General features: G+C 46.9%; 1 protein-coding gene across 2 annotated transcripts; it reads left to right on the top strand.

Annotated features, from left to right (window-relative positions):
- The first annotated feature begins 1,066 nt into the window (after nt 1-1,066).
- On the top strand, nt 1,067-23,164 carry LOC309350216 (5-hydroxytryptamine receptor 7-like). 2 transcript variants are annotated; one of them, XM_081877031.1, is made up of 3 exons: nt 1,067-2,859; nt 8,886-9,412; nt 20,854-23,164. In XM_081877031.1, exons 2-3 carry the CDS (start codon nt 8,901-8,903, stop codon nt 21,623-21,625), a joined length of 1,284 nt encoding a protein of 427 aa, XP_081733157.1. In that variant the 5' UTR covers nt 1,067-2,859; nt 8,886-8,900; the 3' UTR covers nt 21,626-23,164. The 2 variants fall into 2 exon arrangements, with proteins under 2 accessions (XP_081733157.1, XP_081733156.1); XM_081877030.1 differs by lacking the exon at nt 1,067-2,859 and adding an exon at nt 4,758-4,938.
- Nucleotides 23,165-27,072: the final 3,908 nt, after the last annotated feature.

Below are 27,072 nucleotides of genomic sequence, written 5' to 3'. Positions count from 1 at the left end.
CAGTATTGAAGGTGGCTTAACATTTTAGCGAGGGACGCGGGTGGTGCTATGGGTTAAACCACAGAGCCTAGGACTTGCCGATCAGAAGGTCGGCGATTCGAATCCCCGTGACGGAGTGAGCTCCCATTGCTCAGTCCCTGCTCCTGCCAACCTAGCAGTTCGAAAGCAGTTCAAAGTGCAAGTAGATAAATAGATACCGCTCCGGCGGGAAGGTAAACGGCATTTCCGTGCGCTGCTCTGGTTCACCAAAAGCGGCTTAGTCATGCTGGCCACATGACCTGGAAGCTGTACGCCAGCTCCCTCGGCCACTAAAGCGAGATGAGCGCAGCAACCCCAGAGTCGGCCACGACTGGACCTAATGGTCAGGGGTCCCTTTACCTTTTAACATTTTAGCACCCAAAGCAGATGAGAGGATGCGCCAGAGCTCGGTGTTGGAGCATCTGCTTTGCATGCAGAAGGTGCCAGGGTCAGACCCTCCAAGTGTCCCTTCTTTCCAGGAACAGTCCTGGATTTACAGGACAGGATAGTCCTTATTTTCACTGGAGAAATATTGGAGGGTATGGAATAGGATGTCCTTGTTTTAATTGGAGAAATGTTGGAGGGGGTGGAATAGGATGTCCTTATTTTCATTGGAGAAATGTTGGAGGGGATGGAAAAGGATGTCCTTATTTTCATTGGAGAAATGTTGGAGGGTATGGAATAGGATGTCCCTATTTTCATTGGAGAAATGTTGAAGGGGATGGAATAGGATGTCCCTATTTTCATTGGAGAAATGTTGAAGGGGATGGAATAGGATGTCCCTATTTTCATTGGAGAAATGTTGGAGAGGATAGAATAGGATGTCCTTATTTGCATTGGAGAAATATTGGATGGGATGGAATAGGACGCCCCTATTTTCATTGGAGAAATGTTGGAGAGGATGAAATAGGATGTCCCCAGCATGTGCAGAGAGCTCAATACGTAGGAACTTCCTGTGATCCTAAAGCAGCTTACGGAAACCCATGATAGAAACAAAAAGAGAGATCATCATAGAGCAGCAATAAAAGCTGCCAATCTGAAACAGCAGCCAATTTAAAAGTGGGCTTCATGAGGCACATTGAAAGCATGTTGATGGGCAGCAAATTTGCTTCTAAGCAGAGCTGTGTGCATTGCAGGACGGCGCTATTTAAGAAGAATATATGTTATACATTATACATAAAGTCTCGTTCAAACACAAAGACCGTTCGATCGATGAAGGAGACGCGTTTTCTAAATGCTCCTTCAGGAATTGTCAAACTGCTGCTTGCAGAAAGGACCATTTGCTGGGTTATTTGTTCGAAAGACCATTTTCGAGCACACAGAAAAAAGGAAAGAAAACCAGAGGTGTCTGAGAAGGGGGTGGGGAGATGGGGCATTAACATTTTTTATTTTTTATTCTGCTTCCCACCTGCTGGTGATCAATTTGTGGTGGGCAAAGGGGAAATCTCTTTTAGATGCATCTCATACGCTACCCGTGGATCTCAGTAGCGGAAAGGGAACAGTTCGCTACCAAAGACATTTTCCACTTTAATTTTACTTCACATGCTCCGTGGATAACGTTCAGCACTGAACACCACAGGCCCTCAAACACAGGCCTGGCTTAGATTCAGTCCTGCAGTGTGGTAGCCAGGAGAGAAATTTGATAGTACAGCTCAGGTTTTACAAGATCCTCTTTCTTTCTGACACTTTGGGAAAGTTTACACTTTGCACAATATTATCAGGGATAGAATGTATACATACATTTAAAATCATAATTTAAAAATCCGTAAAATCAGACATGAGAGGAAAACGGGGGGGGGGGGGCATCCAAAATAGCATTGTAAGGGGAAAAAAAACCTTTAAATTTTAAATAATATTTGACGATGCAGAAATGCTTTATATATCCATAGCAGGTTTCTCATGACTGAAAACTTTTCATTTTGCAACACTGAGGTTTTGTTATGGTGACAACTATGATCAAATTAACCAGCTCCCAAATCTTAACAAGTGAAGTCATCCTTTTTAGGTCTTAGGTGGGGTTTGGGGGTCGCGTGTTCAGATGATCCATGTAGACTTCAATATATAAAGAAAGGGTTCTCATATAAAGAAGGTATATTTTTAGTCTGACTGAAAGGAAACGATAGCAGGTCTTGGTTTACTTGCAGATGAAAGACTTTAACTGCCGGCTACCACCATTCGCTTCTGCGAGGTTCCTGCAAGGCGTCTCCACTTCGCTTTTCTCAATGCTCCCTCGAAAAAACCAGCAAAAGAAGTGTGACAGAATCGATTGCACCTTCGTGGCAATTCTTGCAGCCCTGACAAAGCTCGTTTCCTTCCTCGCGCAGCTCGCCTCTAGCAGTCCAGGTTGCTGATGCCCTGGCAAGGAAGGGTGGAATGGGAGAGACCAGATTCTCTTTCTGCTCAGGGAAACGAGAAGAGATCCCCCAGGCTGTTCTCCCTGAGTTTTTGCAGCCGCCGCCAAGATTCGCCTGGTGTTTCCTTGCCACTCTCTGTGTGTCTGCAGCAGAATGATGCTTAGGAGGGGAGGGGGAGAGGGGGGAGAGAGAGAGTTGAGGGAGCCTGCCTCTTTGCATCTTCTCCTCCTGCTGTGGCAGTTCTTAGCTTGCCCGGGAAATAGAAGCAGCCTCCAGAGGATGTAACCTGGCGACCTGCAGCCAACATTTTCACTCTTGGATCTTTCTCAGGGAATGCTTGGACCACTGAAAGTCAGGCTTGAAGAGTCTCCAGCAATTTCAAAAAGGTAAAAGGGACTCTGTGCTCCTGGACAGAAGATGGCCATCTCAAGAGACCAGGCAAAAGCCATCTCCTGCCTGACATTTCTCCCTCCTCGCTGCCTTAGAGGTGAGACTTCTTTTTCCCATTCTTTTGCAGGAAGGGTATCTGAAGTTATCAGAGGGGCAGCCTCTCATGCGCTATGTGCAGAAAGCCAGTCTCAGCCTGGGATTTTGCAGGGCACAATGGGGGAAGGGGGAAAGTTGTACTTCTTCTGCAGTAGATGTTTGGCATTTGTTTAAAGTGTTTTTAAGGGGAGTGGGCAGGAGAGAGACTTTTGAGAAGATGCATCTCTCTCCGAAAGAGCGCAGCCGATTCATTGTTAACAGCCGAAGGAGACGAGCCAGAGAGATGCGAGTACTAATGGGCACTTGGGAAGACGTCTAACCTGGGGTGATGTTGCAGTTCAGCAGGACTCTGTGGGGTGCAGAGGTTGTTGCACTGCCTCAATGCTTTGCACGCGTGGCGTGCATGAAATATAAAATGGTCCAAGCATCCATGGTGTTTAAAGAGATGGGATTTGGGAGAGCGATGTCTATTGGGAGTGCCAACGTCTGTTGGGAGTGCCAACTCTCTTAAGAGAAGCGGGGCGCCTAAAGGTCCTAAAGTCTGACCCCCCCACAAGCTCCCACTCTCCTACATATCCCACTTGCAAATCAAACCTTTGCTAGATCTCATATTGGCTGAAGACGTCCAGTCTAGACTTGTTTGCTGCCAAGTTCAAATGCCCTCTCTGCGGTTGGCAGCCCATCCCTGTTGCCTTCAGATGGTGTCCCTAAATATCATTTTATTCAGCTGCTGGCTGTGGTAGGCCAGTTTCCCCCAGCTAGAGCTTGCCAGTTGTTCTGTACTACAACTCCCATCAGCTGGGACTGGTGGGTGTAGTCTAAACATAGGGAGTGCACCAAGTCAAGGAAGGCTTTTCTAGGCTACATATGGCCATTGAGTTCCTTAATGCAAACCTTGTTAAATAGAGGGCATATTGTTTAATACTTGCACAGTAGCATTTGTGTAAAATGAGGTCCCTGGTCTCAAGGACCTTCCAGTGTAAATACCAGGATGTGGGTGAAAGGCAGAAAAAAGTTGAGGAAGGGATACCATGAGAGCTATGAACATAATTATGTTTGTGTGCTAGATTAGTAGTCTTATTGCCACTGCTCAGTTTTCGGAACTTCTTGATGATTAGAATTCATTGTCTGTCATGATAATCTCTTTCCCTCTCTCTCTAAATTTTAACTCACCAATTTGATTTATCTGTACTTCTGATTATCTGAACAACTCTGATGTCTTGGGCTATTTTGCTAAAGGGTATAATTGTGTGTGTGTACCTTTGCAATATGCATCAATGAATTCACACTTGAATACATAAAATCAATCCAATATTAGACTTTCCAACTCCTTCCCACATCCCTTCCCAGGGACTTGGCTACAACATTTAATCTAGTTCCCTAATTAGAGAAGAAAGAATGTGGGGGGTGGGGAGGTCCCTTAATGAAATCCACAAGTGACATCCCTTCTCACTCCAGCAAATCACGTTCTCCCTCCACCTTTTGAAGTCTTCTAAAATCAGTCATGAATGGGACCAGGCCATTTCTGCCACCTTCCGCTCCAGCCACCACTGACTCAAATGCTGGTTTTGAAGAGGTACCTGCAAAGGCAACAGGAAAAAAACCAGATCTGAGATAAAGGCAATACCTTGCTGGGAGAAACTGCTGGGTGACCCTAAGCTTGTCACTTCCAACTCAGAGGTTCGCCCAAGCGAGCCCCTTTGAAATGGAAGAAGATCGCGTGGAGGCTACTCCATAAATGCAAACAGGTTACTGCCCCCCAAACATCAGCCTTGATTCTTCCAAACCTGCCTGCCTTCTTTTGACCAGCCCAGAGGGTGGTCTTGCCTGTTTCCTTCTCCTCCTTAGTCTCGTTTTTGCAGGGAGAAGCACGGGGGGAAATGTAGAATTAATTGGTTCTACCTGTCACTGGCTCCATCTCTGTCTATCATTGGTTCTATTGGCTTCTCTGCCCCAGCATTGTTTTTATGGTGTAAAAACACAGTAGAGAATGTCCATTTGGATTGTGCCCATTACCTGATGCTATAAAACCAGGGTAGCCAGAATGCTATCTTCCAGATGTTGTTGGATTACACGTGAGGTAATGTGGGATATTATGTTCTGAGGCAGCACACATCTCAGTGAAATTGTGTATATCTGGAGCACCATTGGAAAAGCCCGCAAGCACCCTCTAAACGTCTGGAAACCCTTGAAAACCCCCTTTTAAAAAAATCATCAGCACTTACCAAGTCCACCAAACTCCATCACATTCGCTCCCCACAAGCCTCCTTGCTCAAAGGTTGCTAGGTTCATAGCAGGGGCAATCAGAATAAGGGCAACTAACTGACGGCTGATTCAGGACTTTAAATTGTGCTCTTATATCAAATTCCCTTTTCTGCGTATACTGTAATGTTTTACTGTTGCTATGGCCATTGGCTAATGTGAATAAAGTTTTATCTTATCTCCTTGCTCAACGTCCAACTCTCCACAGACCTCAAAGGCAGTGGCGTAGGAAGGGGGGTGGAGTGGGTGCGGGTCGCCCCAGGTGTCATCACTGAGGGGGTGACAAAATGGCAAAAATATGTGTTTTTGAAAAGTAATAATTCCTGCACCTGCCTCACCCCCCCTCTTCCTACGCCACGGCAGGAGCACTCTCCCCTCGAGTGATTTCCAAAAACCAGAAGCATTGTTGCCTCCACTTTGCAGTCAGAGCACAGCCTTTATGACCAGCAGCCTTTGACAGCCTTCTCCTCCATAAATCTGCCTAATCCAGAGGTGTAGCTAGGTGAGGTGGGGGGCACTGGGTGCCAGACCGCAGGGCCTGCATCGTGCCTGAGCCACGCGCCTCTCCTGAGGGGGAGGCGGTTGGCGGACTGCCTGCAAGTTCTGCGCTGCTTTTTCGAGCAGCGCGCGGCTTACATCTGCCCACCACCTCAGCTGTCGTACAGCTGAGGGGAAGGCTTGGCCTGCCCTGCCCCCATGGGCAGCTTGCCCCGCCCCCCATGGGTGGCTTGCTCTGCCCCCAGTTGCAGGGCACGTGCGTAGCCCCGGGCACCCGAGCAACTAGCTATGCCACTGTTCAAAGGCTGGGGCAAGAGCTCGTAGGATTTCTGTTTTTGCTGTTTCCACGATCTTCCGGGGCTGCCCCCCCCCCCGATTTTTTTTTTAATTGATTTTCCAGAATTTTAAACAAACAAACATGTATCTTAACTATACTTAATACAATCTTAGTAACATTGTTAAATGGCTTCCTCGAATCCCCCTGGCTGAGTTTCATGGTATATCTTTGTAACAGTTTTCCAAAACCAATTTTCTCATAAAATTAACTTAGTCACTTAACATCTTTCTTCCTTTTCATTTTAACTTTAAACATATTATTCTCTAACATCACATATTTAAATCCTAAGCCTATCTGGTATTTGCAAGTTTTTCCCAATTAAGGTATCTTAGCATATTTAACGAAATAGAATTTCATCCAGTCGTCCTGGTACTCCTCCTCCTTCTGGTTGCAGACTCTTCCAGTCATGTCGGCAAGCTCCGAAAAGTCCATCATCTTCATCTGCCATTCCTTTCGGGGCTGTTTTTGCCCCTTTTCATGCCACTTCCAGGTTCACAGCGATGCACGCATGCGCGGTTGTGTGTGCCTTGAATGAGCGTGAACGGGGAGTTGCCTGTTTAACTTCCATCAGCCCCAAGCAGCATGGAATCATGGGAGAAGTAGTCCAACAACACCTGAAGGCTGCCATATTGACTAACGCTGCAAAAATATGTTGTTTTCAGGGGAAGGGTCCGGCCTCAGAATTTGTGCCCTGCCAGTGTTCATATTTCCGAAGCAAACAATATTTAATAAAGAGAGTGATCCTTTAGTGAGGAGATTTGTTGGGGGTGGATTCAGCAGCCCCCGTTTCCCAACCTTCCAGATATTTTGTACTACAATTCCCATTGCAATGGCCATGGCGACTGGGGCTGGCAGGAGTTATAGTTCTACAACAACTAGAGGGCAACTCGGCTGGGGAAGGCTGTAACAGTGAATCAGGAAAACGGTAGGCCCAAATGATTGCTGACCACCCAGTTGCACATCAGAATTTGCACTCAGCTCTCCACAATGTAGAAGAGCCAATTCATATAGTAACAACTACATAGAAGAAATCTTCCTGATAATATTAGTTCAGCTATAATATCTAAATGATTCATCAGCACGATTTAGCAATTTCAAGCACTTCCGAACTACTAAAAAGATGCTGTGGGCAGCAGATTATTTTTTTTAAAAAAATATTATTTTTAATAAAAGGACTTATAAGAATTGCAGGTGGCAAGTACTGTCTTAAAAGTGACATGCCTCTTCTCTTTGACGAAGCAGAAAATGCCACTTCTTGGAAGATTATACCTGCTATGAGATCATCTTCTAGCAAAGAAAGCATGCCTCTCTTTTTTGCTTTAGGACAATTCTTTTCAAACATTTGCAGACTTACGCCAGTTTTATTAATGGACCAGTGGGTAATTCAGCTTAACAGCCTTATATTTTCCTGTGCCCGTTTCATTATGATTGAACTGCACTTGGGGAAACATAGAATATATATTTAAAAAGGAGACGGCGAGGAATAAGGGTTGAAAAGGAGACTGATAACTATGCTTATATGAGCTGTCTTAACTATTTATTCTCTTAGTTGCTGTGCATCCTGAAATTGGGTAATCTTTGCCTGCAGAAGTTAGTCTGCAGTATATAAAACATGCAACTCACAGATCCACATAAATGCTTTTGCCAACTTCCCATCTCCTCCATCAGATCAAGACAGGCTGCCGTCTTTCAAACCGGTCTAGCTATGAGCTAGTGAGAGAACTAGCTGGAGTTGGCTGAAATCAGCTGTTTGGTTAAGCTGCTGGGGTATCATGGAATGCTCACAAACATTTTCCAACTGTTTCGAAGTGTCAAGGATTCTCCACCCATAGAGTCCAGGAGCAACTGGTGTTGGTGGGAAAGGCCACAATTCCACCATTGGTGAACTCTTAAACTAGTCTCTGCCCAGCCTGGTGCCCTTCAATGCTCCCTGCTAGCTGTAGTCCAAATCAGCTAGAGGGCACCAGGTTGGCAAAGACTGCCTCAGACCGTGTGTGTATGAGAATGGCAGGTGAGCAGTGTGTGTGAATGCTGTTTATGGCTGGCTCAAGATTTTATGTTGCCTAAAGCAAAGAAATGGGAAGCAGGTGGCGCTGTGGGTTAAACCACAGAGGCCTAGGACTTGCCAATCAGAAGGTTGGTGGTTCGAATCCCCGCGACGGGGTGAGCTCCCATTGCTCAGTCTCTGCTCCTGCCAACCTAGCAGTTCAAAAGCACGTCAAAGTGCAAGTAGATAAATAGGTACCACTTCGGCTGGAAGGTAAACGGCGTTTCCGTGCGCTGCTCTGGTTCACCAGAAGTGGCTTAGTCACGCTGCCCACATGACCCGGAAGCTGTACGCCGGCTCCCTCAGGCAATAAAGCAAGATGAGTGCCGCAACCCAAGAGTCGGCCATGACTGGACCGAATGGTCAGGGGTCCCTTTACCTTTACCTTAAAGCAAAGAAGAAGAGTTTGGATTTGATATCCAGCTTTATCACTACCCGAAGGAGTAGGCCAGATGTCCTCCCCTTATTCCACGTAGGGAGCAGAGTGGAAGTTAACTCATATTTCAACACCAGCAATGAGACACGGTCCCCACCCCTGAGGCAACTGGTGAGCTTAAGAGCAGCTCTGCTCAGCAGGAATGGCCAGGAATAACCCCTCTCCTCGGCACACCAGCATCTGTTGCCAGAGGCAGCTGAATCAATTGACCTAATGGTAGGGCCGGCCCTGATAATTTTTGTATCTGAGTGCTACATTTTAGTTCCAAGTAGGAGAGCATCTGAGCATCTGAGCATTGGTAGGGAAGCAGACAAAGCAAACATCTGCGAATTTGCATCAGTCTCCATTTGCTGCGTCTAACTTGCTGGAGGTTTGCTTTATTTATTTTTTTGCAGCTGAAGCAATTGGCCTGAAATAATAATAAGCTCGTGTCTCTTCTCTGCACAGCGGTCTGCTCGAAGCATGTTGGTCAGGATCGGCCCCAGCCCGTTTTCGGAACAACATCTTCTCGCCGTGGAGGATTCGGGTCAGGAGTATTCCACCCAGAAGTTGCCCTCAGCTCCATTCATGCCTGAAGAACCCTCCGCATCCCCTGAGCCAGACCTTCTGCTGCCCGCCAATGCCACCAACGCCACGGACTGCGGGGAGGATATACTGCTGTACGGGGACACTGAGAAGGTCATCATCGGGACGGTCCTCTCGGTCATCACTCTGCTGACCATTGCGGGCAACAGCTTGGTCGTCATCTCCGTATGCATCGTCAAAAAGCTCCGCCAGCCGTCCAACTACCTGGTGGTCTCCTTGGCTGCGGCTGACTTGTCTGTGGCCTTTGCTGTCATGCCCTTCGTCATCATCACCGACCTGGTGGGAGGGGAGTGGCTCTTTGGGGAGGTCTTTTGCAACGTCTTCATTGCCATGGACGTCATGTGCTGCACGGCATCCATCATGACGCTCTGCGTCATCAGCGTGGACCGGTAAGGATGGTCTCCTGTTTTACGAATCATAGGCTCACAGAATTGTATGTGTTTGTGCGCGTATGCGTGTGGAAATGTTCAGTGGAAACAGCAGCAGGGGCAGAAAACAGAGACGAGACTGTCCAGGTTCATAGAATCATTGGATTGTTGTGGGAATGTTCAGGGATGCAGGAGAGGACATATTGTTTTATTATATATAGCCTTTCCAACTTGTGTTAGCAAGTTCACAATTTAGCAGAGTAACAGTCCCCCTTTTAAACTCACAGCGGATGCGTTTGCTCAGGCTCACTAAAGCCTCTATAACTGTTCTGGTATTTTCCCCTTATTCCCTCATAAAAGATAAGACACGACACAGTCTTCTATAAAAGTATAAAGAGTTTACTCACATTCTGCTCACAGTTGGATCCCAGAAGGCAGACTTAGCTTAGAAAAGTAACATTTACCTGGAAACTATCTCATAAGAAGACAGTCCCTTTGTCCTCTCTTGGCTGAAGCCAAGAGAGCATCTTTGGCTAAGCAGATGTTGCTTCTTCGATGCATGTAGTCACAGAGAGAGAGATGGCTGCCTTGCCCTGTGCTTTTGTTGTTACCTGCACAGGTCTGGCCACGCCCACCTCTAGTCACATGCAGAGGAAGTCTGTCCCAGCCCAGAAGGAAACAGGAAGTTGACCTGCTGGCTGGACAAACATTCCTCCCCATGTGTAAACATGTTCACTCTAGGAATGTTGTACTTGACTGCTCTTGTGTTTCACATCCCACAAAATGCGCACATGGCCTTTGCAGGTCATCTAGACCAGCTTTTCTCAACCCTGGGTCCCCAGATGTCATTGGACTACAACTCCCACCATCCCCTGACCACTGTTCCTGCTAGCTAGGGAAGATTGGAGTTGAGAAAGGTCTAGATCTAGATCAAAACAGGAAACCCCCGGCTAGAGCATTTGCTATGCAACTCATTCTGTCGGCGCAAGGATTTGCCCTTGTGCGAAGGAACTTTCTCCCCTCTCCTCCCCCCCCCCCAATAAAACCTTTCCGAAGCAAATTTGGAGAAGGCATGGAGTGCACTCAGGGGAAGAAGTAGGAGAGAGGTTCCATTTTATAGCTACAAATCCTTGCGTGAACAGAACGAGCGTGTTGGATGCCACCCATGGTCCCTGATAATTTCTTGCTGCTGAATGTGAAATGTATGCTATTGAAGGAGCACCGCTAAATAAGCAACTACCTTATGGATGATGATCGTGGATGTGGGTGTACAGCCTATGCATTCAGATCCTTTTGCTCGATTGGGAACAGTACGAGGATGCGTGAAGATTGAATTCAGATGGGCAGAGTCATTGCTTAGAGGCAGAGCACATGTCGTGCATACAGAAAACCTTCACCAGGCCGATTATTTAGAATCACTGTCATTGTCTGGTGTGCTTTGTACTCAACTGCAAATGAAACTCTCTCTAAGTTTCTCACTGAAGTACAGGGAAATTAAGAGGATGGTATGCGTGGCTTAAAGGTGACATTTCCTGACGGAGGTCACCCGATAGTCTATTCAATTCAGTTGTCCAAGTGTCTTTATTTATGTAGTGAGAACAGCCACAGGGAGATGCCGGCAGGCTTGGGGGAAATCAGAGACTTGCAGATGTAGGAGCGAGGAGAATCTGTAGAACTTCACCCCTCCAAAAAACAAAACAGCCCAATGAAGATGGCATGTAATCACTGCCTGCAGAATATATTATTTATACCCCGCCCATCTGGCTGAGTTTGGCCCCAGCCACTCTGGGCGGTTTCCAATCGAGTGTTAAAAACAATACAGCATTAAATATTAAAAACTTCCCTAAACAGGGCTCCCTTCAGATGTCTTTTAAAGAGAAGATAGCTGCTTATTTCCTTCACATCTGAAGCTGCTTATTTCCTTCACATCTGAAGGGAGGGCATTCCACGGGGTGGGCACCACCACTGAGAAGGCCCTCTGTCTGGGTCCTTGTAACCTCACTTCTCATAGTGAGGGAACCGCCAGAAGGCCCTCAGAGCTGGACCTCAGTGTCTGGGCTGAACGATGGGGGTGGAGACGCTCTTTCAGGTATACAGGACCGAGGCTGTTTAGGGCTTTAAAGGTCAACACCAACACTTTGAATTGTGCTCGGAAACATACTGGGAGCCAATGCAGATCTCTCAGGACCAGTGTTATGTGGTCCCGGTGGCCACTCCCAGTCACCAGTCTAGCTGCCGCATTTTGGATTAATTGCAGAGTCCGGGTCACCGTCAAAGGTAGCGGTTTCAGCTCAGAGAGTATGGAGGATGCCATGGAATGCCAATTTTTTTGTAGGGATGGGTTAATGAAAAACTGGGGGTGTGGGAGAGAGAGAGAAGTAATGGACTGGAATATTCATTTTTCACTTTTCCTTTTTTTATACATTTTTATTGGTTTTTAAAACATATTTCCAACAATCATATAACATTTAACATATCTTATACAATATTTTAGTCTTCCATCAACTCCTCTGATGATTTTTCATTCTCTATCACTTATTCTGCATTTCTTAATTTCTCTATTACTCTTAATTATCATTAACTAATAACTCTCCTCATAGTCTTTCTTGCAATATTTCAAATAGTCCTCCTTACAAAACTTCTTGCAGTCCTACTAACCTAATCTGTTCATTACAATTACTTTTCCGTTTTTCACTTTTCCATACCAGTTCGTGATTGATTGATTGATTGATTGATTGATTTTTAAGGGGTCTGCACAAAAATCCATCAAAAATTTGAATGCAGCTTTCCCCTATGCACACGTCGATACTTTGAGTCAAATGTTGCTGAGGGCTGCCAAACAAGGGCTGTATGCGTGTTGGACCACCCTGGTCTAGTACAACCTCGCACCACAAGGAAATGCCTATACCACAAATTTAAGCCCATTTCAACTGAGCCACGTTGCGTCCAAACAACCTGTTCGTTGAGCATTCGCCTTGATTTGCTTACACAAAGATTATGGCTGGGTGTTGCAACATCCGCTGTTCGTCATGATGTCTTGGTGGAAAGACTGTGTCAAGCCATAGTGCCTTTTTCCATTGTTTTCCTTTCTAGGGGAGGGGGGTTGGGGAGGGGTTGAAAGCAGTTTATGGTGCAAGAGCACCCAAACCACTTTAATTTTACACCCTGAATTTTCTGGTAAGTGCTTGAATCCCAGCTACAAAACAGTCTGGAAGTCTAGAAGCCAAGGGGGCCTCACTACTGTATATCCAAATCAAATCTGCCAAGATAATGAATTTGTTTCTTTGCGGTATTTATATCCCACTTGTCCAAGGAGCAAAAGGGGGGTGTGCACGGACCTCTCCCTCCTCTCTTAATCTCCACAACAATCCTGTGAGGTAGGTTAGGCTGAGGTCACCCCGTGAGCTTTGTGCCTAAGTGGGGATTCGAATTCGTGTCTCTCCCGGGTCCTAGTCTGGCACTCTGCACCGCACTGTACAGCTATCCCTTGATGCTTTTAAAATACCCTGTTCTTCTCCCCCCAGTCTGTGCACTTAATTCCTTGTCTGTGCAATTTTCTATCTTTGAAACAAAAACAAAGGAAAGAAATCTGAGCAGAATTAGGAAGCAGACACTTAAAGTTAATTGTGCAAGTTGCAGCAGCAGCGTCTCTGAATGCAAAGGGTAGGCGTGTGGAATTCAAAAGCAATCCCAGACTGCACGTATTTAATGTTTGGTGCTCCCGTTAGAAGGAGCCATAAAGTCTGAGAGGTAGAGATTTATTTTATTTATTTGGACATGTCTGCCCTGCCCTTCAGTATAAATATGCAGAGAAATAAAAAGGAGCAGCCTCTTCGGTGAAGGGCGCCCATTGTACACAAGCTGGGTTCAGCAATCGCATTTATCACTGCCTGTTGTTGTTGTTGTTGTTGTTGTGGCTTTTAAAAAAAGAATGGTTACGAAGCAGAAGTCCCTTGTAGCAGGGATGGGGAGCTGTTTCCAGCCTGAGGGCTGTCTTTCCTTCTGGGCAATCTTCCAAGGGCCACATGCCAGTGTTTGGAGGGCCAGAGGCAAAGGCAGGTGGAACAATGAATATTTTTTATAGCTTTGTACAACAGGCTGGTTCCTACACATACTCACACCCCTCTCTCTGCCCTCCATTCAAACAAGGAAGAGACATGATCAGAGTTCAAGGACAAATCCTAGCCAGGCAAAAACCCTTGAGGAAGGTGAGAAGGAAGGCTAATGAAAGGTTTTGCTTGGGGATAACACAAGTGGCTGGGGTGGAGGCAATAATAATAATAATAATAATTTATTATTTGTACCCCGCCCATCTGGCTGGGTTTCCCCAGCCACTCTGGGCAGCTTCCAACAAGGATTAAAAATACATCAAAATGTCACACATCAAAAACTTCCCTGAACAGGGCTGCCTTCAGATGTCTTGTAAATGTCAGGTAGTTGTTTATCTCTTTGCCATCTGATGGGAGGGCGTTCCACAGGGCGGGTGCCACCACTGAGAAGGCCCTCTGCCTGGTTCCCTGTAGCAAGGCCAGGGAGAGAGATCTAAGGGGCTGCATTTGTTCCCTTGGCCTGAGGCTCCTCACCTCTGCATTAAAGAGATGGCCCATTTGGTGGCCAACCCAGCTTGAGTGATTGGTCCCTTCATCCATCCCTCTGAGATACCTTTGATCTAAGGTTAAACACTCACATTTTTGCTAGCAGAAAACAACAATAGATAGTTACCAACTCAGTTAGAGCTCAGTCTTTTCTTTAGCTTCAATATAAAAAAAGGTAAAGGACCTCTGACAGTTAAGTCCAGTTGCGGACGACTCTGGGGTTGCAGCACTCATCTTGCTTTATAGGCCGAGGGAGCCGGCATTTGTCCGCAGACAATTTTTTCCGGGTCATGTGGACAGCATGACTAGGCCGCTTCTGGCGAGACCAGAGCAGCGCAAAGAAACGCCGTTTACCTTCCGGAGTGGTACCTATTTATCTACTTGCACTTTGATGTGCTTTCGAACTGCTAGGTTGGCAGGAGCAGGGACTGAGCAATGGGAGCTCATCCCATCGCGGGGATTCGATATAAAAAAGGTTAAGGGACCCCTGACCATTAGGTCCAGTCGTGACCGACTCTGAGGTTGCAGCGCTCATCTCGCTTTACTGGCCGAGGGAGCCAGTGTACAGCTTCCGGGTCATGTAGCCAGCATGACTAAGCCGCTTCTGGCAAAACCAGAGCAGCACACGGAAACACCGTTTACCTTCCCGCTGGAGCGGTACCTATTTATCTACTTGCACTTTGACGTGCTTTTGAACTGCTAGGTGGGCAGGAGCAGGGACTGAGCAACGGGAGCTCACCCCGTCGCGGGGATTTGATATAGCCCCGTGGAAAATCCCCACATTCAAGCCTTCGTTAATGTACATTTGGGAATTCCCCATTTCAGTGTCAATTAAACAATTGTACTTAACAAGTCCATCGCCTTTGGCTTGGGCTGGGTACACCTGACTTGACTGTGTTGCAGGTGGTGGATGGTGTGGGCGCGATGGCAGCACTCACCTGACCTCCAGTCGGTTGCATCATTGCTGCTTACTGGGAGGTTAGAGGGGGAGAGGAGTCAGGAGGTTGGTGCAGTGTCGACGCGCCAGAGGGAGTGCAGGATTGGTTCCGTTGGTGCATTTGCTCCACTGCGACCTCGCATGCCCCCTCAGCAGTGACGCAACTGATGGGAGGTTGGGTGAGTAACACCACCACACCTTCTTGGAATAATAGGTCCGAAATTGCCCAAGAAAGATGTTAGATTGTTTTTGTACGCCACAACTGCTGCTAGGATTTTGTTAGCCAAGAACTGGAAATTACAAGAAGTGCCAACAGTGGATGAAGATGATGGATTTTTGGGAGCTAGCCGACCTGACCGGAAGAGTCCGTGACCAGAAGGAGGAGGAGTACCAGGAGGAATGGATGAAATTCAAAGACTATTTAGCTAAATATGCTAAGATAATTTAAATAGAAATACTTGCAATTACTAGATTGGCTTAGGATTTAAATATGTAATGTTATAGAACAATATATTTAAAGTTAATATGAAAAGAAAGAAAGATGTTACTTGACTAAGTTAATTTTATGAGAAAATTAGTTTTGGAAAATTGTTACAATGATATACACTGAAATTCACGGCCTAGGACCCTCGTACCTACGGGACCGCCTCTCCCGGTGTGCACCACGGAGGACCTTAAGGTCCATAAATAGCAACACCCTAGAGGTCCCGGGCCCTAAGGAAGTCAGATTAGCCTCAACCGGAGGCAGGGCCTTTTCAACACTGGCCCCGGCCTGGTGGATTGCTCTGTCTCATGAGACCAGGGCCGTGCAGGATCTGATTTCTTTCCACAGGGCCTGTAAGACAGAGTTGTTCCGCCTGGCCTTTGGCTTGGAGCCAATTTGATTCCCTCCCCCTCTTTCTTTTTCCTTTCTCCTCCTGTGATGAGGCTGCATTTTAATATTTTAACGTTTCAATATTTTAATGTTGTCTTTTAATCTTGTTTTTAAGTTGTATTCATTCAACTTGTTTTTATTATTGCTTGCTAGCCGCCCTGAGCCCGGCCTTGGTTGGGGAGGGCGGGGTATAAATAAAAATTATTATTATTATTATTATTATTATTATTATTATACACTGAAATTCAGCCAGGGGGATTTGAGGAAGTCATTCAATAATGTTAACAAAAGTGGAATTATTACAGTTAGGATCTATGTTTGTTTGTTTGTTCATAAATTTGGAAAATCAATACAAAAAATGAAAAAAAAACAAACAAACACCACCACACCTCCCTGCGTGTTGCATGTCTTGCACATGTGCTCCCTGGGGACTCAGCATGGGTGTCGGCGGGTCTGGCATCCGACCCCTCCTCACGTGTGTCTCAACGAGCTTCTGCATGCTCTGAAATGAATAAATCCTGAGAGGTGCTGGCTGCCTGCAGGTGTCGCCGAAGCAAATAGGACCTGACACTGCCCAGCAACTGGAGCAGACCCTGAACAGCATTTAAGCATGCATGCAGCACCCTTCTCTAAGCCTTACGCGACTCAAAGTACAGATTAATTAATCACTTAACGATCCCTTGCAAGTATTTTCACGGCCTCCTTCCAGATGCTGTGTACATGGAGGAGGGGGACTTCATTGCTGGTGATAGAAGCACTGCTAATCCGGATCTGTTTTTTAAAAAACACTGAACTGAAATAAACTCTGCCGTCCTGAGGAATTTTCAGCCGAGTGCTCTTTTCTGCGAAGCCTCAGAAACTTCCGCCTGTTACATCCATCTGAGAGCTGCACCGGTGGCTGAATTGCTACTGGGCCAGGTTTAAGGTGGGGCTATTAGCATGCAAAGCGCTTAACAAATTGGGACCAGTTTGCCTACAAGAACGTCTGACCCCACATGCATCCACTCGACTGCTGCAATTGGGGGAACTCGCACTGTTACAAGTGCCATATAAAACCCATTTCTCATTGGTAAGAACTCAGTCTTTTACTGTGGCAGCACCTGCCCTTTGGAACTCCCCACCACTTGATAGCAGGCAGGCACTCTTTTTGGCACCTGCTAAAAACATTCTTGTTTAGACAAGCCTACCCAGATGGTTAAATAGTTGGTGCAAGTTGTTATTGTTGCTTACATATACCCTGCCCATCTGATTGGGTTGCCCCAGCCAAAGTTTAATCTATTTTTAGTCTATTACCTTAACTTTTCAAAAGTTTTAAATTATAGAATCATAGAATCATAGAGTTGGAAGAGACCACAAGGGCCATCGAGTCCAACCCCCTGCCAAGCAGGAAACACCATCAGAGCACTCCTGACATATGGTTGTCAAGCCTCTGCTTAAAGACCTCCAAAGAAGGAGACTCCACCACACTCCTTGGCAGCAAATTCCACTGTCGAACAGCTCTTACTGTCAGGAAGTTCTTCCTAATGTTTAGGTGGAATCTTTTTTCTTGTAGTTTGGAACCATTGCTCCGTGTCCGCTTCTCTGGAGCAGCAGAAAACAACCTTTCTCCCTCCTCTATGTGACATCCTTTTATATATTTGAACATGGCTATCATATCACCCCTTAACCTCCTCTTCTCCAGGCTAAACATGCCCAGCTCCCTTAGCCGTTCCTCATAAGGCATCGTTTCCAGGCCTTTGACCATTTTGGTTGCCCTCCTCTGGACACGTTCCAGTTTGTCAGTGTCTTTCTTGAACTGTGGTGCCCAGAACTGGACACAGTACTCCAGGTGAGGTCTGACCAGAGCAGAATACAGTGGCACTATTACTTCCCTTGATCTAGATGCTATACTCCTATTGATGCAGCCCAGAATTGCATTGGCTTTTTTAGCTGCCGCGTCACACTGTTGGCTCATGTCAAGTTTGTGGTCAACCAAGACTCCTAGATCCTTTTCACATGTACTGCTCTCAAGCCAGGTGTCACCCATCTTGTATTTGTGCCTCTCATTTTTTTTGCCCAAGTGCAATACTTTACATTTCTCCCTGTTAAAATTCATCTTGTTTGTTTTGGCCCAGTTCTCTAATCTGTCAAGGTCGTTTTGAAGTGTGATCCTGTCCTCTGGGGTGTTAGCCACCCCTCCCAGTTTGGTGTCATCTGCAAATTTGATGAGGGAGAGATCCTCAAATGGAGTCTGCTCTTCGTCTTCCATGCTAGGGGAGAGGACCTCAAAGCGATTGTGTATTTCTAAACAATCAGAGCGAACCCTGGGCTTCCTACTTCTTTGTGTCACCATATATCTGGCTCCTGTGTTGGTGAACTAGCCTCCTTCTCAGGGGAGTCCCCTGTCTCCTCCTTGGTGGAGACGGTGTGCTCTGTTGCTTCCAAGAAGAGCTCCAGCTCTCTAATTCTTTGGAGCGTAGCCACACATTCCTCCAGTTGCTGGACTTTGTCTTTTAAGAGGGCAATCAACATGCAATTGCTGCAGGTAAAGCTGCCTGCAACCTTTGGCAAGATGGCAAACATTGTGCAGGAACCGCAGGCGACTGCAGCTGTTGCCTCACTCTCCATCTTGAGAACGTGTCGTTGGGGCTGGCTACAGCGGTCCTCCATCATAAGAAGCGTGCAGACAGGACAAATAACTCTCCCCCCAAAAAAACCCTAGGTCTCCCCCAACAAACGTTTGAGACTAGCTCCCCTAAATCTACAATATGGATCAAACTGCCCTGCAAGCTCTGATAAGCTCCTCCCACAGCTAATCACCTACCTCAACAGAAACCCTGCCCCCTCTGACCTTTGCACAGGGAGAGCAGCTAATCAGCCACAAGAAACACACACACAAGAAAACCCTTTTTGCTCCTTCTTCAGCTGCTGCCCTGCAAGCTTTATCATTGTTTTATCAAGCTTTATCATTAAACTTTATCATTGTTAAAGTTTAAAATTTTCTTATTGATGATTTTGTTGCTCTATCTTTTTTTGTGAACTGCTTTGAGGCTGTGTTTGTGGGTTGGTGGTTTGTTTGTTTTTTACAACTGAGAGATGTATAATTTTTGTGAAATAAACAAACATCATATTTTTTATTTTACTTTTTGAGTTGGGTGGTTTGAGACAGCCACACACCTCTTGTTCCACGAAGGATGTCTGCGTAGCTTTTGCCTTTCTAAACTTTCTAAATCCAGTCATTCCGGCATTTCTTCCACAATAAACATAATAAGCATTTAGACCATTTAGAATAAAATTATTCTCAACCCGGCTCTCTCAGGCCGGCTCCCTCCAGATGTTTTAGACCTCAAACTCTCATCAGTCCTGGCCAGCCCAGATCCCAGTGCACCTTTGGAGGGGTTTCTGGGGCCACAGAGATTTCCTGGGATCTGGATCATGACTTCATGCCCACGCATGCCCATTTCTGTTTTGCTAATTAAATCCTTACAGCAATTGCAAACAGTCCTCTGTATGATCTGCCACTGCAACGTGGTTATGCAACGGACCCTGGACCCTGCTATTTTTACATTAACTCCAAGAGCTAGCAGGACCCCCTGTAGGACAAGCACACACGTTGTTGCCTGGTAACCAAAGAGATGTAATTAGAACAGAGTAATGTTTGTAAAAAAGAGAGAAACCCTACCACATGGGTTCTAGTGGCGGTTCCTGAGAGGGTGGTTAAAAGGTGGCTGTGTTCACTGCTGCAAAGATTTGTGACCCACTTTGCATCGCCCAAAAGAAACTCAATTCAGCAGCCGCAGTGTCGTGGGCAGAGGGAATAAGTGACCTGTGTGGAGTTTTGTTTTGCTGAGTTAGAGCATCAAGCCACCTAGCCCTGAGCAGCGTCTCCTTGGAAAGGAGAAATGAGCTTTTCCCCATCCCTGCTAACTGTGACACCGGCTGGAGAGGCCAGGGATTGAATCCACCCTGGACGCAGCGCATGACAAGCACATGGCTCCACCTCAACCAATGGCTCTGCCCCATGTGGCGGGGAGTGAAGCGAGCGATGGGAATTGCGTTCAGGTCACATTTAAAGGTGTTCCTGCTTAATTCACCTTTCTGAAATAGCATGAGAGTCGAAACGTGGCCACCTTTCAAAAATTCACACTTCCCCGAATTTTGCAGTGCAGTTCGCCAGTCAAGTAATTTGTATAAAAAAGGCATATGGCATAAATAGGCATGCCTTTGTGAATACAACATACAACATGCATGAACCTAGCCGGACCCTGAGATCATCCTCTGCGGCCCTTCTTTGTGTGCCTCCTCTATGTGAGGTCCAGAGGGTGGCAACATGAGTACAGGGCCTTTTCTGTGGTGGCTCCCCATTTGTGGGATGCTCTCCGAGGGAGGCACATCTGGTGCCTTCATTATACATCTTTAGGTGCCAAGCAAGAATATTCCTCTTCTCCCAGGCCTTTGGCTAATTAAACTATCTATGACCTTTTAAACTGTGGGGGTACTGTATTTGTTTGTTACGAAAATCCTCGTTATTGCATATTTTTACATGGCTGTTTATTCGTATATATATTTTTAAAAATGTATATGAATATTTTATGATGGCCTATATTTCTAATTGGGACGTGGGTGGCGCTGTGGTCTAAACCCCTGAGCCTCTTGGGTTTGCTAATCAGAAAGTCAGTGGTTCGAATCTCCACAACGGGGTGAGCTCCCATTGCTCTGTCCCAGCTCCTGCCAACCTAGCAGTTCGAAAGCACACCAGCGCAAGTAGATAAATAGGTACCGCTGTGGCAGGAAGGTAAACAGCGTTTCCATGTGCTCTGTTTTCCGTCATGGTATCCTGTTGTGCCAGAAGCGGTTTAGTCATGCTGGCCACATGACCCGGAAAGCTGTCTGTGGACAAACGCCGGCTCCCTCAGCCTGAAAATTGAGATGATCACCACAACCCCATAGTCACCTTTGACTGGACTTAACCGTCCAGGGGCCCTTTCCCTTTTTACCTTACCTTGTATTTCTAATGACTAATAAGGGTTTGATGAAGCCAAATCCAACCTACCAACCTTTCCTTGGTGTTTTCCAGGTACCTGGGAATAACACGGCCACTGACGTATCCCGTGAGGCAAGACGGGAAGCTCATGGCCAAGATGGTGTCCATCGTTTGGCTCCTCTCGGCCTCCATCACTCTGCCCCCTTTGTTTGGCTGGGCGAAGAACATCACAGTAGAACGGGTGTGCCTCATCAGCCAGGACTTTGGCTACACCATCTACTCCACCGGCGTCGCCTTCTACATACCCATGGCCGTCATGCTCGTCATGTACAACAGGATCTACAAGGCAGCCAAGGCCAGCGCTCAGAAACACCGATTCATGGACTTCCCCAGGCCTTACGAGCCAGACGGAGCCTACTGCATCGAACCTGGCGTCCGGCGCCAGCATAGCACCAAGAGGAGCAAGGCCGTGGAGCAATGCGCCACCTTGTCCAAACTCCTCCGCCAAGACCGGAAGAACATCTCCATCTTCAAGAGGGAGCAGAAAGCAGCCAGGACCCTGGGCATCATCGTGGGGGCCTTCACCTTTTGCTGGCTCCCCTTCTTCCTGATGTCAACGGCCCGGCCATTCATCTGCGGCAGCCGCTGCAGCTGCATCCCTTTGAGGCTGGAGAGGACTCTCCTCTGGCTGGGGTATGCCAACTCCCTCATCAACCCCTTGATCTATGCCCTCTTCAACCGGGACCTGAGGACTACTTTCTGGAACCTGCTGCGCTGCAGCTACCGCAACATCAACCGCAGGCTGTCCGCCGCAAGCATGCACGAGGCCCTGAAAGCCACAGAGAAACACGAGGGCATCATCTAAGGCTGCGGGCCCATGTGGACGTTGGCATTTAAAAGCGTTGTGGTCGCTCACTAACGGAGGCAGACCCTCCCTATGGCTGCCCGCTCACACCAAGGATTGGGGGCTCACCTGGATGGGCATCACCAAAGCAGGGCAACGATTATCCGGTTCCCCTGCAGCCCTGGGGGAAACGACAGCTTTGCAAATAAGTCTACGGAAGATGCTAATTCACAAAAGGGCCCAAATAAATCTGTGCATCTATGGCAGCCATTTGCGGTATAAAGGGGAAACAATATTTTGCTACTTTCAAGAATTTTCCTATGTGTGGAAATTGGGGAGAGGGGATTATAAGATCCTAGTAAATGCCTTGTAAGGGAAAGGAAATTAGCTGGCAAGCCAAGCAAGAATTGTATATCCGAGAGGCAGTAGCAAGGATGTTCAACAGAAGGCCTAGAACAGCTTTTCCTGACCTGATGCCCTCCAGATAATTTGGACTTCAACTCCCATCACCCCTGACCTTTGGCCATTCTGGCTGGAGCTGATGGGAGTTGGAGTCTCACGACATCTGGAAGTCATCAGGATGAAGAAGGCATGACATTTGCTGTGGAGCTCTTATGTAATAATAATACTTAACATTTATACAGTTCTTCCCGAGTGCCCAGGGCATTTCGCATTCATTTGCCTCGATTATCCTTACCGTACGACCCGTAAGGATAGTCATAGCCGCTAGGGACTGAGAGAGAGGAAGCGGTTTATGTTAACAGACCATAGATGAGGCAAGATGTAGGGCTCTTTGTTTTCATGGGTGCACACACTGACCAAGTGAGGACTTAGATTTTGAGTATGGAACCCAGCATGCTGAGATGCTCTGTCCCCATCTGAAATAAAAACAAAAAAGCAAGTTTCTAGTCCTTTGGCTAGAAAGGGAAACGGAGCAAAAATTTTCAGGGGACCTGACATTAGCACCTTGTGCCTCACTTTGGTGGAGAGAAGTGGAGCATAAGATAACGGCTTTCTATCAGGCCCGATAGTTTGTCCATCTTGGCCAGCAATGTCTGCTCTGACTGGCAGCATGTCCCCAGGGTCTGAGGCTGTAAAAGGTCTTCCCCGGCCCCTGTTCTCCGATCCTTCTACCTGAAGATGCAAGGAATTGAACCAGGGAGCTTCCACAAGCATAGCATTTGCTCAACCACTAAGCATTGGTTTAGTCCAGAAGGAGTTAAGCCAAATGAGTCAATACATTCTCATACATTCCTGACAAGACAGAAGTACTTTTCTTGGGGGACAGGGGGCGGGCTGGTATGGAGGACTCCCTGATCCTGAATGGGGTAACTGTGTCCCTGAAGGACCAGGTGCGCAGCCTGGGAGTCATTTTGGACTCACAGCTGTCCATGGAGGCGCAGGTCCATTCTGTATCCAGGGCAGCTGTCTCCCAGCTCCATCTGGTACGCAGGCTGAGACCCTACCTGCCCGCAGACTGTCTCGCCAGAGTGGTGCATGCTCTAGTTATCTCCTGCTTGGACTACTGCAATGTGCTCTCCATGGGGCTACCTTTGAAGGTGACCCGGAAGCTACTACTAATCCAGAATGCGGCAGCTAGACTGGTGACTGGTAGTGGCCGCTGAGACCACAAAACACCAGTCCTGAAAAACCTATATCGGCTCCCAGTACGTTTCCGAGCCCAATTCAAAGCGTTGGTGCTGACCTTTAAAGCCCTAAACGGCCTTGGTCCAGTATACCTGAAGGAGCGTCTCCACCTGTATCGTTCTGCCCAGCTCTGAGGGCCTTCTGGCGGTTCCCTCATTGTGAGAAGTAAAGCTACAGGGAACCAGGCAGAGGGCCTTCTTGGTAGTGGCGCCCGTCCTGTTAAACACCCTCCCATCGGATGTCAAAGAGATAAACAACTACCTAACATTCAGAAGACATCTGAAGGCAGCCCTGTTCAGGGAAGTTTTTAATGTGTGACATTTTAATGTATTTTTGGTCTTTGTTGGAAGCTGCCCAGTGGCTGGGGAAACCCAGCCAGATGGGCAGTGTACAAATAATAAATAATAATAATAATAAAATAATATGCACCCATGTAGACAGGTAGCAGAACACAGTTTTTCTCCTCCTTCTTTGATGATTCCCTGGCCTCTCCACAAAGAGCCACGTCCTGCGTTGATGCTGGATAGCTTAGTCAGTATAGCAAGGGACTCTTACTCCCAGCGTTGTGGGTTTGAGCTCCACGTTGAGCAAAAGATTCCTGCATTGCAGGGGGTTGGACTAGATGACCCTTGTGGCCCCTTCCAACCCTAAAATTCTATAATTCTGTTATCAGAGATGCATATTTTCATTCCTTAGTTGGTGGCCTGGAGTATACCAGGCTCAACAAGCCTCTTCCATTTGCTAACTGAGCTTGCTGTCCAACGCCTCCCTATCTCCCCACATTTCTCGCATTTCGCAGCAGCTGCTGGCTCTGTTTCGCTAGTCTCTGCTGCCGTCTGGTAACCATGCATGTCCACGCATCCAAAGCAATGTACAGAAAACAAAAACACCAGCATACCCATCAGGCAGAAACATGGTTTGGCTACATGCAGTGGCTTTTAGAAAGAACAACAATGGGCTAACTTTATCACAAAGAGGCGTACCGCATCGGACTGGGGGACTGGAATGAAATACGGAAATACAGGGAAAGCCAAAGAGGGGGGAGGGGAGAAATATGGATATAGAAATTGTTCAATTAAGATTTGTTGAAAATTCGTTGTTACAATTTGAAAATTCAATAAAATTTATTTTAAGAGAGAGAGAGAGAGAGAGAGGAGAAACATGTAAGAGTGTACCAAGGGCCACATTCCTTCATGGACAACCTTTTGGGGGCCACACACCAGCAATGGATGAGGCCAGAAGCAAAAGTGGGTATGGCTAGAGGAAAAGCAGGTGGAGAAATGGATAGGAGTCCTTGCATCAGAAGCATTATTGGCGATGGAAGACAGACAGCCTTCTCTGTGGTTGCTCCCATTTTGTGGAATTCCTTCCTGAAAGAGGTTAGACTGGCTCCGTTTTTCTTATCCTTCTGCCAGCAGATGAAGATCTTCAGACCAGCCCTTGGAAACTAAGGTGCAAACAGTGCTGATTGCTCGCTCTTTCAGGAGGCAGAGACGGTTACCAACTTGAATGGCTTTAAAAGAGGGTTGGAAAAATTCATGGAGGAGAAAAGGGCAATCAATGTAATGATCTCAGACAGGCAAGCAAGCCTTGATAAGAATTAATCTCTGGCAGTTTTATGGTATGTTTATTTATAAATTACATCCAGAGTGCGGCTCCCAGCCTGCTGCTCTTTGAAACGAGTTGGTCACTCTGAGTCTCCGCCCCTGTCACAGCAAGAAGGGTGCCAAAGTCCAGCCCTTCTTCTTTTGCACTTTTGTTGCATTTTAACCCTTTCAGCTCTCCGGGTTCGGGGAGAAGGAGGGTGGAATGCCCCCCTGCTCTCAAAAGAACTCTCAGCAGGCTGTTTCTCTGCTGGTTGCATAGCAACTCTCTCACTGCCATCTATCTCTCCCCCTCCACCTTCTAGTGAGCTGTCTGTGTCTGCTGCTCTAGCTGAGTTATGGAACTCTTGGTGAAGGGGGGGCAAGCCCTCCCCTTCCTGCTCTGTCTGCAATATTTCTTCTCCAGAGTTGGACTCTGTCTCTCTTTGTACTGGCAATCCCTCATCTCCTGAGTCTGACTCTTCCCATGTGTTCGATTCAGCCACGTCCCTGACAATCAATGGCTTCTAGCCACAATGGCCCCTGCAGCTGGAAAAAGCAATGTTTCTGGATATCAGTTGCTGGAAAACACGGGAGGGGAGAGGGCTCTAGTGCTTGAATCCTGCTTGCTGGTTTCCCAAAAGAGGCATCTGGTCGGCCACTGTGAGAACAAGGATGTGGGACTAGATGGGCCATTGGCCTGATCCAGTAGGTTTTTCTTATGTTCACCAAAGACAGAGGGGGAAGAATGTACAAAGCCTTGCACTCCTAGATGGCTCAGTCAGCAGAGCACGGAACTCTTAATCTCAGAGTTGGGAGTTCGAGCCCCACGTTGGGCAAAAGATTCTTGCATTACAGGGGGTAGGACTAGATTACAGAGGGTGTTGGGCTTTTGGTCCCTTCCAAACCTACAGTTCTATGATTCCAAACCAATTGACTCATACCCTTTTGACTTGAACACAAATCTCTTTGTAGAACTGCGACAGTTCCATTGTTATGGGCGTGCAAAGTTAAATGAGAAAAATGAAATTCAGTCACGTTGCCCTTCATGACACCATAGTGAAAGACAGAATACATGGTGCGTTTCCAAACATGGAGCTTGCACTATGTGTTTTTCTGACACTGGTGATTACTAACTGCTCTAAAGAAAGCTTTTTTTCTCAGCTGAAAAGAATGGGGAAGGGAACCCACGGAACACAACAATATTTTAGGACAAATTTGACTCACTTTCCCTAGCGTGTTTTGTTGAGTCAGCTTCAATGAACTTATCCAGAATTCCGCAATCAGAAAATCTAGAAAGAAGCTATTTTAATTTTGGTATGCATCCTCCATGTGTCATTTTGAAATAAATTAAGCTTTATCTTATGGTTTAGCATTGATTCTATTTTGAATTACATATTTGGGGCACCCTAATCTTTTCAGTGCGTAGGGTCTCTAAAGGTCTTAATCTGTCCTTGCCTCCACCCTGATGATCTATATAGTTCCCTATTCTGTTTTTTTAAATACCCAGCCCAGCCCTGTTTCTCCAGCCCCTGGTGCCTGAGGCTGCCATCTCAATTCTGCCTAACGGGAGGGCTGGCCCAATGCCTCCAGGATGTCCTCAAACAAGACATGGATGCAGCAGCCTTCCACCATTGATTGTTGTCCAACAAGAGATACTCACAGGTACAGTGTCTCCAAAGCTGGAGGCTCCATTGAAGTGCAATGGCTAAATGCAGGGAGCGGAGAAGCACACAGATGTTTGAGGGCATCATTTTTAAAAGCAAATATTTATTGGACTATTAAACACTTATACATCTGGATTGTTTTCTGTCCGTTGAGTTTAGACATAAACTTACACACACAGGGTTCGAACATATTAATTAGCGTAAACTATCCACCAAGAATGGGGATGTGGGTGGTGCTGTGGTCTAAACCACAAAGCCTAGAGCTTGCCGATCAGAAGGTCGGCGGTTTGAATCCCCGCAGCGGGGTGAGCTCCCGTTGCCCGATCCCAGCTCCTGCCAACCTAGCAGTTCGAAAGCACATCAAGTGCAAATAAATAAATAGGTACCACTCCGGCGGGAAGGTAAACGGCGTTTCCGTGTGCTGCTCTGGTTCGCCAGAAGCAGCTTAGTCATGCTGGCCACATGACCCAGAAGCTGTCTCCGGACAAATGCCGGCTCCCTCGGCCTATAGAGTGAGATGAGCACCACAACCCCAGAGTCGTCTGCGACTGGACCTAATGGTCAGGGGTAC

This window comes from Podarcis erhardii (assembly GCF_964252035.2).
Source record: "Podarcis erhardii genome assembly, chromosome: 9".
In the NCBI taxonomy this organism is placed as follows: Eukaryota; Metazoa; Chordata; class Lepidosauria; order Squamata; family Lacertidae; genus Podarcis; species Podarcis erhardii.
The sequence above is the reverse complement of the archived record's forward strand: the minus strand, read 5'-3'. Positions and strand labels throughout refer to the sequence as shown.